This window comes from Mirounga angustirostris, unplaced genomic scaffold (assembly GCF_029215605.1).
Source record: "Mirounga angustirostris isolate CCGP_5_RB_7025 unplaced genomic scaffold, mMirAng1.0.hap1 SCAF_4, whole genome shotgun sequence".
Taxonomy (NCBI): domain Eukaryota; kingdom Metazoa; phylum Chordata; class Mammalia; order Carnivora; family Phocidae; genus Mirounga; species Mirounga angustirostris.
In genome coordinates this window covers 135,731,037-135,745,349 of record NW_026991712.1, presented here as the reverse complement: position 1 = coordinate 135,745,349, position 14,313 = coordinate 135,731,037, and the positions used below count along the sequence as shown (strand labels likewise).

At 39.9% G+C, this 14,313-nt stretch overlaps 1 protein-coding gene across 4 annotated transcripts in view; it reads right to left on the bottom strand.

Moving 5' to 3' along the window:
* Positions 1-12,492, bottom strand: part of SLC35D1 (solute carrier family 35 member D1) — a 49,073-nt gene extending 36,581 nt beyond the window's left edge. For 2 of the 4 annotated variants that reach the window (XR_006794502.3, XR_006794503.3), the window contains exons 1-8: positions 11,893-12,492; positions 11,040-11,073; positions 10,856-10,942; positions 10,085-10,152; positions 8,394-8,465; positions 7,512-7,580; positions 5,163-5,265; positions 1,013-1,105 (exon numbers count right to left, since the gene is read on the bottom strand). Coding sequence is in view for 2 of the 4 variants with exons in the window: in XM_064588997.1 (XP_064445067.1) it covers positions 1,013-1,105; positions 5,163-5,265; positions 7,512-7,580; positions 8,394-8,465; positions 10,085-10,152; positions 10,856-10,942; positions 11,040-11,073; positions 11,893-12,095 (729 nt within the window). In the remaining 2 variants the exon portion in view is untranslated. The remainder of the gene's footprint in view (positions 1-1,012; positions 1,106-5,162; positions 5,266-7,511; positions 7,581-8,393; positions 8,466-10,084; positions 10,153-10,855; positions 10,943-11,039; positions 11,074-11,892) is intronic. The other 2 variants (XM_064588997.1, XM_045897450.3) reach the window with 2 other exon arrangements.
* Positions 12,493-14,313: the final 1,821 nt, after the last annotated feature.

Below are 14,313 nucleotides of genomic sequence, written 5' to 3'. Positions count from 1 at the left end.
CCCAGGACCCTGGGATCAAGACCTGAGACGAAGGCAGACGCTTAACCAACTGAGCCACTCAGGCGTCCCTCTATGCCAGTTTTTTAAAAGAAAGAGCTCTTGATGAATAAAACAAAGCACCTTTATAAGCTTTATAAGGTCTTCTCCTATCTTTGATTGAAGAACAATTTTTTAATAGTCTAACTACTTTCAAAACCTTTTCTTTATTTTGGCTCCCACTGATATGTGGGAATTGTCACTGTCATTAGAGTAAATAACCGACACATTTATGCTGAAGAAACTACTAGCCAGAGGATTCATTAGAAGAAATCTTGTTACAGAAACTTGGCAAAATTCTAGGGTTCCATTCAGTTTGCAAAATTTTGCGAATTCTAACAAAATGGTGTCAATTTTTCTCCTATGAATATGGGTTTGTTTTAAAGAAAAATTCTTGTGTGGATTTATTTGCTACTCTATTCTGCATTTATTTAGCTATCATTTTAGAAAATGAGTAAACTACTATATTAGCTGCCATTTATACAGTTAAGTTACCACATGGTGCTAAATATCTCCTGGGGAAAAACCCAGCTTGGAATTTAAGCCAGCATGACAAATGTACAATAAAACAGAGAACTTCTAGAAAGCCAAGCATTTTGTTTAGGTTTGAAGAACTCTACTAATTCAGAATTTTTTGTTTCTCTAGGATAGTCTGCCACTATTTTTATTTTGTAGTTTAGTAGAAATGTAAAAATTTCCTTCCTCTAGCCTTCTGACACATAAGAGAAGGACACTAGTTGGCATGCACTATTTTTATGTTAATAGCCAAAGCTATTTTGAGCCATTTTAGTACTATCCAATACTTATGCCAAGAAAAAAGGTTAGCATGACATTAGCAAGCTAAAAAAACAAGCTCTCAGTTTTTGGTCACTCAATAAGCACATTACTTTTTAACAACCCCACAGTCTATCTTGTGGATATAAGTAATAATACAGCTCAAAAAATAAGCCATTAAATCATAATTAGAAAGTCTTACCTTTTGCGCATCTCCTGTAAAATATGCCATGGCCAGGGTGGGGAGAATCATGAACAGTGCATTATAATAGAGGAGACCATATTTTCCCAGCTCCTAGAATAGTAAATAATTAGGTGTTTCATTTGGTTCTAGCAGACAGATATACACAACCCTATACAGAATACCACTCCCACTACACACACACACCACTCCCCCACAATATAGACAGCAAATCAGCCAAATCATAGGTTTTGCAAACATTAAGAAAAAACGTAAGCTTTCAAAAGGAAGGAAAAAAAAGCAAACATGTAAGACTTTAAATTTGAGATAAATTCACTGAGTGCTTAAAATCAGAGAAATAAAAATAACATCAACTGGCTACCTCAAGACAGCAAGCAGGAAAGACATTATTTTGAATATATACATGCCTGTCTATATAAACACAGTCCTGAAGCCCTTTCCTTTCCAGAACTGAATCAAAAGTCATCAACTCAGTCTTGAACTTTTCAGAACCATAACAAAGTGCCATTTAAGAGAGAGAGATGGGTAGGTACCAACACACACACTCATACCTAGACCAACACAAACAGACATAACTTGCCAGTGAAGTATTTCTGAAAATGTACATGTGAAGTACAATGAAGATTATCTACAATTCCCAAAAGTATGATTCGTTGTGCTCTTGGCTATTGGGAAACAACAAAAGAACCACATACATCTTCAAACGCAGGGAGCCTATGAGAAATCTGGGTTCACTTTTGATTCACACACTTGTAAGACATTCAGCCAGAAGCAGTCACTTGAAAAAGTAGGCAAGAGTTTGACGGGGGCAGGGTGGGGATAAAGGAGTAGTGAGGATGGGGGCATCATATCTGCCTAACTTCTCTGATGTAAGATAACTGACTGATGTGAAAAGTCAAACTACCCTCTCAAAAGCAGCTTTGAGAAACTGGGAACAAATATCCAACAACAGAAAACTAGTTGGTTGGATGAGGATACAATCATACAATGAAATATTATGCAACCACTAAAAATGTTAAATAATACTGACAAGGAAAGATGTTCAGGAAACTGCACTAAATGAAAAATATAGGTTAGAAAACATTGTAAGTTGCTCTTTCATTTATTTATTTATTTTTTTTAAAGATTTTATTTATTTATTCATGAGAGACAGAGAGAGAGAGAGAGAGGCAGAGGGAGAAGCAGGCTCCCAAGGAGCAGAGAGCCCAATGCGGGACTTGATCCCAGGACCCTGGGATCATGACCTGAGCCGTAGGCAGATGCTTAACCATCTGAGCCACCCAGGCGCCCCTGCTCTTTCATTTAAAACTGTATACAGTTAAGTGTGCACATACACATGCGCGTGCACACACTTATCCTCCAAAACTGTGCTGCTCACTTGATGGTAGAATTAAGAGAGATTTAGATTTTCTTCTTCTTGCTTTTCTACACTTTCTACTACTTCCATTATAAATATGTAGTATCTGTATGATTTCTTTAAAGTTAGAAATTTTTTAAACTCAACAGCTGCATTCAGGTCTGAAATGCAGCACCGTCTTTATGCCACATAACTTAAGCTCAAAGGGCCATGATTTAAGCAGTCCTGAAATCATAGGTAATAAAATTTCTGATTTATTAACAGCATCTCAGCGTGGACGTACTGCCTCTCAGATAAACCAAATAACTGATTGCCAAGGCCACCACAAGCATCAATGAAAAGATGTGCTTCATTTCTAAAGCAGCAAGGAAAAGGCCACAGAAGAACAAAACAACCTTTAACAACAGATGCCCCGTCAGCCAGAGACATGATTATGATCTAGGAAGTAGAGGATGCCTACACACACACACACACACACCCCCATCCAGATAACTGACAAATACCAAAAACTTAAATGCCAAACTATTCTTATTTTCTCATTTTAACTATTTTGATTATCTTTTTCCCTGACTTCTTAAACAGAGTAGTACATCAACTAAAACTGAATTTAAGGTGTCATCATAAATATGCATTACTGTATTGTGTTCTTATATGATACTGCCCTTAATGTCACTTAATTGCTCCATTTCTGAGTACTTCCAACTTTTATAGTTTTCCTATTTCTATCTTTTGTTGTTAGCTGACCTTTTATACTGCCTCTCTGCCTATAAATAGAATTCCATCTTCTAGTATGTTGCTCCTCATCCATGAAGTATGAAAAGCGGATCAATTTGAAGTTCTAATGCAAGTGAGTCATAAGTCATTTTTAAGTGAGGAACTGAAGGACTCTCCTGGGAATAAAATACTCAGAAACACGCTTTGCTTTTTTCTAGGTTCTAGGATGTACTCTAGACTGTGCTGCCCTATACAGTAGCCACTAGCCATTTGCAGTTATTTCAATCTAATTATAATTAAACTACTAATTCAGCTCCTCGGTTGTGCCAGTCACTTATCAAGGGCTCAACAGCCACATGTGACTGGTGGCTACCGTTAACGAACAGTAGAGATACATAAGCTTTCTATCAACAAAGAAAATTCTATTGGGTAGTACTGTTTTAGACAGCTGAGGCTGCTGGACAAATGGAATGTTATCCCTGGCACCTATTTCCCAAAGCAGCAAATGGGCTGAGGAAAAAAACAGAGTAAAACTAATCTCTAACTGCTCCTTTTTGTCTATTTCAAAGAGATAAAAAATTTTAATAGTAGTAGCTTCCATTAAAATACAATCATCATATAAAGTCATCAAAGCAAATAAATGGAGAACAAGACATAAAGGTATATTTAAGGAAAATTTGTTGGAAACAATCTACAGTGGCCCCATTTCTTCAAAGATCTTCAAAATAAACCTTCTCTGAAAATAATGAAAGCTACTGGGATGGCCATTCATTCCATGGTTCTTTCTGCAGAAGGCAAAGCCCCCTGTCAAGACAATACAAACTTGACACTAATACTACTATTGAGTAGTTGAGCATTTGTATTTATGATCTCAACTCAAAAAAATGACCTGAAGTAGTTCCAGAATTATTGCACATACAGAGCAGACAAAAACCAAGCAGGTAAGGTCATGTGACTTAGGAAACATGGGTAGGGAAATAAGATAAAGTCATGTCAGTTACAAGATTTAATTATGAGATAAAAAATATACCACTGTTCAGGAAAAACTGTGGTGGCATCTGTGAAATCTCATATGGGTCCTTACACAGGATACATCATGATAAAAAGGACAGCTCCTTCAATAACAATGCTAATATATACAGCTGAGTTCTACATAGCTGCTTTTTTTTTTTTTTTTAAAAAAGGTCTATTTATTTATTTAAGAGAGAGCGAATGCTTGCTTCTGTGAGCAGGGGGAGGGGCGGAGGGAGAGGGAGAGAACCCCAAGCAGACACCCCGAGTGCGGAGCCCACATGGAGCTCAATCTGAAGACCCTGAGATCATGACCCAAGTTGAAACCAAGAGTCTGATGTTCAACCGATTGAGCCACATAGCTGCTTACAATAAGGCAAACTTATGCCATAATGTAGTTAAAGCAATGTGGCTCAAATTCTCTGCTTTCTGATGGTCTGGCTTGATCTAAAAATAAAATTTAGTGTGTATATATTCAAAGTATAAAGTAGTCCGCCAAACAAAAAATATCTGTAAAGCCTTTGTTTGCATGCTGTAAGTTAAGAGAAAAGGGCTGGGTATGGAAAATTCATGTGTATGAGATCTAGGCCAAGGAACTCAGCATTGCTCCTAAAAGAGAGCAATCCTAATGCTCCCTAAAGTTTCTCATTATTTGTGGGACAGATACACAAAGTCCATTCTTGTTCTGCAGCCCCTTCCTACGCTCACTTCTCCTCAAATCTGCTCAAGGGTTTCCAAATATTTCTTTCTTATCCAGGTTCCTCACCAACTCTTCTAGAACACAGCCATGAACATTTATGACACTTTTCTGTAATGAACCCACCTCCTAATTACAACCCTCTCCCAAAGTCAATAGTCACCCAAACCCTTCCAGAAAAGCTAACAATAAAATCTAACTGCTAATTAATAATTGAAAAAGTTTCTTATGTGAGTAGCAAAGTACAGGCATTTTACTCTGAGATCCCTAGGTCTTTCCCAGCTCTCCTAAGTATTCTTCTTTCCTAACAAATTGACATTACTACTCCCAACATCAGTGAACATCTCTTAAAGATTTAGATTGCTACCTACTTTTGAATCTAATTTCTGTTTTACATATGCGCCATTTGCTGCTGTCAGGACATCATTTATCAAAATGAAAACATATCCTTCGAGATCAAATGCCAAGTCAGAGCTGTAAAACACAAGCAACACTTTAATAGCTTAAAGAACATGCATGTAATTTTAAATACGTCTGAAGTACAATAAATGGAAGAACATATTCTTATCTAGGTAAGTGAACATTAGGCATTTTATCAACTATTTGATACTTGATATAAACAATCAAGTATTTGGTTCCTGGTTATAATTTGCAATTTCACACTCAATAGGGAAGTCTTCAGATATGAGAAGGACTAATGCTTAAACACAATCATTAGCAATAATTAATCATGTCAGTTAATAGCACTGCTCTGAATTCAAAGTCAGACAACAAGTAACCAAATTCACCATTATAATACATCTGAAGCAGGAAGAAGGCATCAGAGCTCAATTTCAGAGAGAAGGAAACCAAAAAGATGAAGTTGTTAACATGTCATTTTCCAAGGATTCATTCACACAAAAGGCAGGTGGTACAGGTGGTTGGGTCACTGGGTGGAATTTCTGAAGTATAATTTGTAGTTAGTTCTGAGATCAAGCTACACAGTAGGAACTCAAATACCTAAATGATTGCTTAAAAAGCCTATGAGATATAACTAGCAGGATTAGGGAAACTGAAGTTTTCTAGTATTTAGTTGAGCACCAGGCACAAGATCAGAACTTAGTAAACTGAACAGAATAATGAAAATCTAAGAAAAGTATGCCTTCAATATACTTTAGCACCCTAGCTAAAATAGTGGCCCAACATCCTGGGATTGTGCACAGATACTATGTACTTATAGCTAAACTAGTACACGGAATGAGACTTCTGAGGAACTCTACATGCCCCTGCAATTTTAGGCAGAACTAGCCCAATGTATAACCCCTCTTCCAAGCGGCCTGACAACCTTCTAACTTCAGACTCCCTTCTTCCCAATCTCTTTCCCAAGTAACAGGTTCTGATTAGACAAGGCTGATTGGATAGCAATCCTCCTCAGAAACTTTTTGCAGGCCAGGGTTGGCCCTGAGGAACTTCTGTTGTTTGGTTCAATTCTGGATCCCACCAGCTTTATGGAAATGCTTCAAAGAGGTTAGAGGCTCATATAGAACTTTTCTCTAAGAAGGCTATACTACCTAAAGGAAAAAACAGTCAGCTATATAACCAAATTCTAGTAACCACTTTTTCTATCCTTTTTCTTCTTTTTTTTTTTTTTAAAGAGTGAAATTTCACTTGGAGATTTAGGGTGGAATTTGACTTAGAATATTTCCCCCTGCCTTTACTACAGGAGTGATGAAGGTAAATGAGCCAATCCAAGAAGCACACTGAACTCTCAAACAGAAAATCTATGTCAGGTAGAATCTGTGGCATTAGCAAACCCATATACATGTATGCCCTGGTCTAAGAAAAATGTAGAAGGCTTCTAGCCATCACTTTAATTTTCTGAGTCTTTGGGCATACGTTTTCTCCCTCCATTTTAAAACTGAAACTTAAAAGCAATGGGAAAAGCTTCAGTAATTTAATAGAATATCTAAGTCACGGCACTTTTGATGTATCTTAAGTGAGGCCAAATAAAGAAATTCTAGTATTTACTATTCCACCACAAGGCAAATAATTCATTATCATTTGCCTTTTCTTTTTTTTTTTTTAAGATTTTATTTATTTATTTGAGAGAGAGAGAATGAGAGAGAGCAAGCACATGAGAGGGGGGAGGGTCAGAGGGAGAAGCAGACTCCCTGCCGAGCAGGGAGCCCGATGCAGGACTCAATCCAGGGACTCCAGGATCATGACCTGAGCCGAAGGCAGTCGCTTAACCAACTGAGCCACCCAGGCGCCCTCATTTGCCTTTTCTGAGACACTATTTTCTTTAGCACTATGTAAAGTAAAAGAATACCACATGATTTATAAGAGCACACAGGCTCTGGAGTCAGGCATAAATTCAAATTCCAGTGCTGCCATTTATTAGCTGTGTAACCTTGACCAAGTTTCTGAACTTAGGTTTTAGTTTCCTCAACTAAAAATAGGAAAATTACACCCACATCTTTCAGAGGTGTTGTAAAGAATGCATAAATACATGTAAAATCCCAAACATATTGTGTGGCATATGGTATGTGCTCAATAAGGAGAAGAATCAGATTTTGCCAGCCTTGACCTTAATATGGCCAGAAAGATTTAACTTCCCAGAGAGTCTTTTGGATGCTTTTCAAAGACATGATTCTTACTTAGCCTATACAAAATTCTTTTTTATTGGTAATTATTATCAATAACTATTGATAATTTCTAATGTGGTCTTAGTATGTTCTTACCTGGCAGCTACAAAGGCTCCAATAATCATTGCAAATACGGTCATCTTAATACCCCAAGAAAAAGTCTTCCTACAAAATAAAATAATTAAAAAGTGCATACATGTGCCTTTGGTTATTCAGATTCATTCTGCAACGTAGGCAAAAAAAATACGTTTTCCTTAAAAAAGCTATAAACAGTCTTTTTTTTTTTTTTTTTTTAAGATTTTATTTATTTATTTGACAGAGACAGCGAGAGAGGGAACACCAGCAGGGGGAGTGGGAGAGGGAGAAGCAGGCTCCCCACCGAGCAGGGAGCCCAATGCAGGGCTCGATCCCAGGACCCTGGGACCATGACCCGAGCCAAAGGCAAATGCTTAATGAGTGAGCCACCCAGGCGCCCCTAACCAGTCATATTTTAAATGTTTCCAAGGAATTGGGTATTTCAAAGAATCCCTTTGATGAAGCAAAAATTACACAAAAAGAGTATATTCATTTTTTTCATATTCTTATATTTGCTATCATTATTGAGCTTGAATTTTTGCAAATCAGAATTTCTTTAAGTGGAAAAAGGTCACACCATTTGTAGTAAAAGTAGCCAAGACAGGAACACTATTTAAAACCTATACTGATGTTTCTGACCCAGCGTCATTCAGTGGCACAGTAGGTATAGGAATTCTTGAAAGTGTATCTCATGTTCAGACAGATTCCAACTCCAATTCATAATCTCCCCAACTATTGATCCCATAAACTATCAACTCCTATAGCAAAGGAAGAAAGTGCTTAAACTTCTCAAAAGATAAAGGAGTAACAAGACAAGTAATTTTACTATCTCATATATGCTGGGCCCCTCTTAAAGAGGACCGAAGTCTGTTAAAGACTAGATATATTAGAAATTTAGCTCACTTGAGTAAAACTCCTTCAGCAAACATTGTAAACAGGATGGAGAACCTTCTCAGAACTGTAAACATTGGCAAGCTGCAGAAAATTTAAAAAAGGGGAAAAATATAATTAGGTAAAATACAGTTTAGCAATTGACTTTTTTAACTAAGACTCTCCAAATAAGTACCTTAAAATAATACTAATCTCTTCCTTCCATTATGCTGATTAATTCCATTCCATATTGGTTAATCTGTGGTTAAATTAAACCTTTATTTCTCTCTAGAAGTAATTCTTATTTGAAAGCCTGAGTTGCTTTTATAAAACTACTAGAAGTGAGAAACATCAAGTTACCTATAAAAAATGGTAGAGATCACATATCTATTATCAAAGGCTAGTAACAGCCACTTCTTAATTTTACGCTACTTATTATACAAACACCCTGAATAGTAACCAGGTTAGTTTTTAAAAGAAAAAGACCTCTTTCTTCCTTCTTTAGTAGACTGAACTTATTTCCCACCCACGCTCCACAAAACATCTCCAACTCTCCAAACAGCATCTATGATAATCTCACCCCATGAAATACTCCTTGATTGTCCTTTTGTGGAAGTACTTTTGTCTTCCTCTAAATTACCAGAGCACTTTGCTAGCACTAGTCAAACACACAGCCTCTTGCAATATAGTTATTTCTGAATATATCCCATTTCACTCCAAAGTGCCTTATACTTGGCTAGCAACCAAAGATAGGGTGTGAATGAATGGATGGATAGATGGATGGCAATGGATGAAAAAGAGCAAATTCTATACAAGCAGCACTTTGCAGCAGGTCTACATTTCTTTCCAACTGGGTAATGAGATGGAAAAGGATGCCCCACCCATGATAAATTTGACTGCCATGAACCCTGCCTCAGAGATACCATCATGGTCACTCTTTCACATTTCTTGGGTCTGAAGAAAAAGGAAATGAGAAACACTTTGTCTCTGATTTTCAGAGATCTCCCCATTCTGTTTTACAATCATCTAATATGCCAGGGGGTTAGCTTCAGTGTAAGTAGTGAAACCATGGATTTCTGTTAAATGCCTTCTCCATGTGTATAATTTTAATATCACATACACCTAATACATACTACACTCCTCAAGTGGAGAAGCCAAGAATTAAGAGGTTAGAGGATAATAAAACAGTATTGTCGCAGAGCAGAGAACTACTGCTTCTTTCTAAAAGTGAATATGCTGCCTCTAAGGTCATGGGTATGATATTAATCATATTTGTTCAGAGTTCCATCTGATGTTACTTTAACTACCTCATGTTAAAAGAAAAACTACAAAAGTTCTCGTAACCACTCTCTGATTTTGCTTACAGAATTTGCCTAAAATATAGTATTTATAAATTGTGTTAAAGAATTGAAATCCCAGGACCTCTTCACTACTATAGGTCTGGAAAAATAATGAAAATCTTCTATAACAGCATTTTATAACATTTTAAGACTTCTATTATCAAAGTGGGGGGGGGAACCCAAAACAAACAAAAACTCTTTCTTTTCAAACTTAAAGTATTTAAACTAAAACCTCTGGTGTAATCTTATTTAGTAACAGAAGCTTTCTGGTTCTTTCATTTTTTTTTTCCAGAATCAATAACAATGTGTTAAATATTTGACATTCAAGTACAGTTTTAAGAATACATCATATTAACCTAACTAGTAAAATAAAGTTATCCATACTTCAGTTTCTTTGTGCTGAACAGTCCCGTGATTTGGTTCCCAAAATATAGTAGAGGTAGTGGAAACGTCTAGAAAATTTAAAAAGGGATAACAAAGCTCAATAATAAAGACAGCTAAAACAAGGTCCTTTCAAATAGAAACAGTTTTGTTTACATGATCAAATTCTTTCCACTTAAAACATAAGATTAGAACTCATACACAATTTTGGCCCCCATGAAGAACCCAAAAAACATTATTTCTGGATAACAGCACTACTATGGCAAAGAGAGGGAAGAATGGAGAAGAAAAAAGAAACAGAAATATGAATATGATCAAACCATATGAGACAGAAACATCATTTGCTTTAAAATATGATAATGTATTAGCCCATGGCTCTAATGTCAGCAGAAAAAGGAAAGGCATTTCATCTTCACGTGGAGTCAAGCAGAGGCAGACAGAATAGTGAGAAAATAAACCCAAAGAATAATGAATGTAGGACACACCAGCTAGATTAGATGGATGCAGAAAATGCAAAACAGCTGTACTCCCAACAAGTGTTCATTAATTAAAAAACACAAGAATTCTGGGGGCCTTTTCCCTTAATTTTAAGGAGTTGGTAGGACTTTTTAAAAACACATATTACTACATTTATTCTTTACCTTCATTATACCTACTCTGGGCGATATCAAGATTGCCATTTTTAAATATGCAGAGGACCGATAAAAATATATAGTGACTTGTTTTCAGAAAATAAGGTGTTTTTTGTTTGTTTGTTTGTTTTGGTTTTTTTACCTTTCGAGGTACATTTCTGTCAAAGTCAGGAAACTTGACTACTCTGAGCGCCTTTCCCACCCAGAGAACTGCCACTGTGGCCACCATCTGTAAACAGAGAACACAGATTCACTGTTCTACATATAAAGACACACACAGAAGTTCTAACGACATAAACCACGTAATGCCGAAGATTCCAACTAACCTGGCCAAGTCCAACACATAGTGAGGAGGGAAATCTACAAAAAAGGGAGAGAGAGAGAGAGAGAAAAAAAAAATACACGGTCAGAAAAACCCAAACGCAGCTCTGTGAATTCCATTTGCACATCTGCAACCTTAAAATATATTTTGAAACAAACACCAACGTCTGCGCCTTATGCAAATGAAAATGTGAGAAAAAATCCCTGCTGGCTGTCCGGCAACACCGCTGATTTTGTAGCCTCGGGCGGCCACTTGCCTCATCTTGTCCGAGTCCACAATTTCAGTCAGCTGCCCGCAACGCGTTGAAGACACAGGTCTCCTCGACGGTTTCCCATCTTTAAAACAAACATGCTTCTGCTTCTGCCTCAGGGTCCCAGTGACAGCAGCAGAATCGTCTTAAAAGAGCTTAAGGATGCGCACGTCCCCCGAGACCGTCGGCGAACTCGGGGACCCCGAAGCCCCGGACCCCGGCCCAGGCTGCAGGGCAGGGAGGGCATCCTCGCTCTGCTCCCAGCCTGGCATGCACAAGAGCCAAAAGTCACAAAGCAACTCCGCTCCATCGATCTGAAGGGCAAGGTTTCCAGGGCGCTGCTCGGCGGGCGCTTTCCCACCGCGGTCGAGACGTGCGCGGGGCGGTCCAGAGCTCCGCGCCCGGAGCCGGACCCGCACCCCGGGCCCGCGCGCCAAGCCGGCCCCGCCGCCCGGGCCGCTCATTCACCGCCCGCCCTCCCCAGCTCCCGCCCAACTTTGTTCAGCTTTAACTTTAGCAGCATGAGTCCAGGGAGCCGGCGCCCGGCCGCCGCCGCCGCGCGCGCTCCTCCCCACGGCCTCGGCCGCCGCCGCCGCCCCTGCCCTACCTGTAATTGGTGAGCACGCTCTTGTTGACCACCACGATCAGGAAGGAGCTCACGCCGTAAAAACCAGCGGCCAGCAGCTTCAGGAACACCGTCAGCGTTTCGGCCGACGCCATCCCCAGCTCCTCCTCATGTCTGTGTGTGGAGGATTTCGCGGGGGCTTCTCCTTTAACCCGGGCATGCTGACGTCTATGAACTTCCGCCATGGCTGCGGCGGCGGCGGCGGCGGCGGCGGGCGGGCCTGGCGGTGGGGCCGAGCGGCGCGGGGGGCCTGCTCCCAGGGGACTTGCGGGGCCCTGGCCGGTGGACAGTGCCGGCTCCGCCCTCGCCGCCTGGGCTCCTCGAACGGTCGCCGCCCGTCCCCGCCCAGGGGCAGGAACGCCGGGTTTCACACCCTTGGGGATTTTGCTCGGGCATTATGCAACGCAGGGTCAGAGGGTAGGGGCCGCGCCGGGATTGGCCTAGGCATGGGTTGGAGAGGGCGTGGAGAAGGGGCAGCGGCGACCCTGAGTTCGGGCGCAGAGGGAGAACAGGCCAAGGGGGAAACCACTCGGGGACACCGGAGCGCCAGGCGACAAAGCACAGCGACAGAACGCCGCCGCCGTCTCGCGCCTGCGCGCGAGTCTGCGCGGGGTCTCTCTGCGGCCGCGTTTCTAAAGCCGGGGAGGCTGGCGGCCCGGGGCCCAGAAGCCGTATTCTCCAGATAACAGCCGCAACAAAAGTACAGACCATCCTCCCCTCGGTAACAGGTGGCTGACTAAGTAGTTCTCTGTGGTGGGAGCGTCTAGACTCACTTTGAATGCTCTTTTGGTCTCTCTTTCAGAAGATCAAAGTCCTTCAAAAGTATCATATGGGGATAAAAGGAAACACTCAACAAACATTTCATTCTGCATTCCCTCAGGCTTCTTACATTTTCTGAACCCAGAAAACACCAAACAATACTTTCTTTGCAGATCAAGGGAAAACTTGCTTAAGAAAAATGTAGACACAACTAAAAAAAGTAGTAAGATAATCAAGCACCTTGGGGATTGGTGACAGAACAAGGGCTTGGGAGCCGAGTTCCGATTCTAGGATTCCTAGAAATGCCCCCTCACTAACCGCGTGCTCTTGGATCAATTAGTTGACCTCTCTGGGCCAGCATCTCTTTATCTCTATGGATGTAAAACTAGCGCAGAGCTAGTTTTCAGTAAGTGGCAGCCATTATTACATAACAGAAACAAATCATTATTATCAGCTTGAGCAAAGAAATGACATACCTAATTTTAAAGTCAAAAAAGAAAAAAGAATTGAATTTGAATTATTTATCTATTTTGTCTATCGTTTTTATTTCTTTTATCCCATATTTTGTAATTGTGGTAAAGTATACATAACATAAAATTTACCATTTCAACCTTTTTTATTATGGTAAAATATGCTTAGTATAAAATTTATCATTTTACCACTGAGTGTACAATTCGGCGGCACTGAGTACATTCATTGTTGTGCAACTCACCACTACCCATCTCCAGAACTTTTGCATCATCTCTAACTGAAATTGTGTAGCCACTAAACAGTCATTCCCAATCCTCCTCGCCCCAAAATCTAGTAACCCTATTCTTTCTGTCTCTATGAATTTTACTATTCTGGGTACCTCATGTAAGTGGAATCATACGGTGTTTGTCCTTTTGTGTCTGACATTTCACTTAGCATAATGCTTTCAAGGTTCATCCGCTTTTAGGATACGTCAGAATTTCCTTCCTTCTTAAGGCTAGATAATACTCCATTCTGTGTATATCTTTTGATCCATATCTTTTGAGTTTTTCTGCGAACACCTTTGTTCTTTGAATATTCCTTAGGAAACACTGGTACACGGAATGAAGTTCTTAACATGGCCCACAAGAACTTAGGGGATGTTCCTTCTGCCCACATCTCCAGAGGCACTCCTCACATTTCCTTCCATAACCTGCAACTAAATTAAACTATGCCCAGTCCCGTGAAGAACAATGTGGGTTCCTGCCTCTATGTCTTTACTCCCATTTTTCCCTCCTTCTGGGATGCTTTTTCTCTCCCTCCTCTCCCCTGTGTCCTGGAGAACTCTTACTTTTCTTTTGTTATTTAGGCAAAGCGTTACCTCCTCTTTGGGTACCTTCTTTCACACTTCCCCTCCATGCCCTCCACAGAATTGATATCTCTCCTTTGTGCCCCTCCCACCCCATCCTTGTACATCCCCATTATAGAAGTTCTGGGATTACATGTTTATATGTCAGTCTGTTCCAGTAGACAGTGAGCTCCCTAAAGACAAGGCAGGGACACCTAGCACAGTTTAAATGTTTTGCTGAATGAATAACTTTTTAACAATGAGGAAAAATGAGCAGATGTCTTCCTTAACTGCTAGCAGCAGAAGAAAAATAACTAGAAAGTTATATTTTGGGGGAAAATTACTAT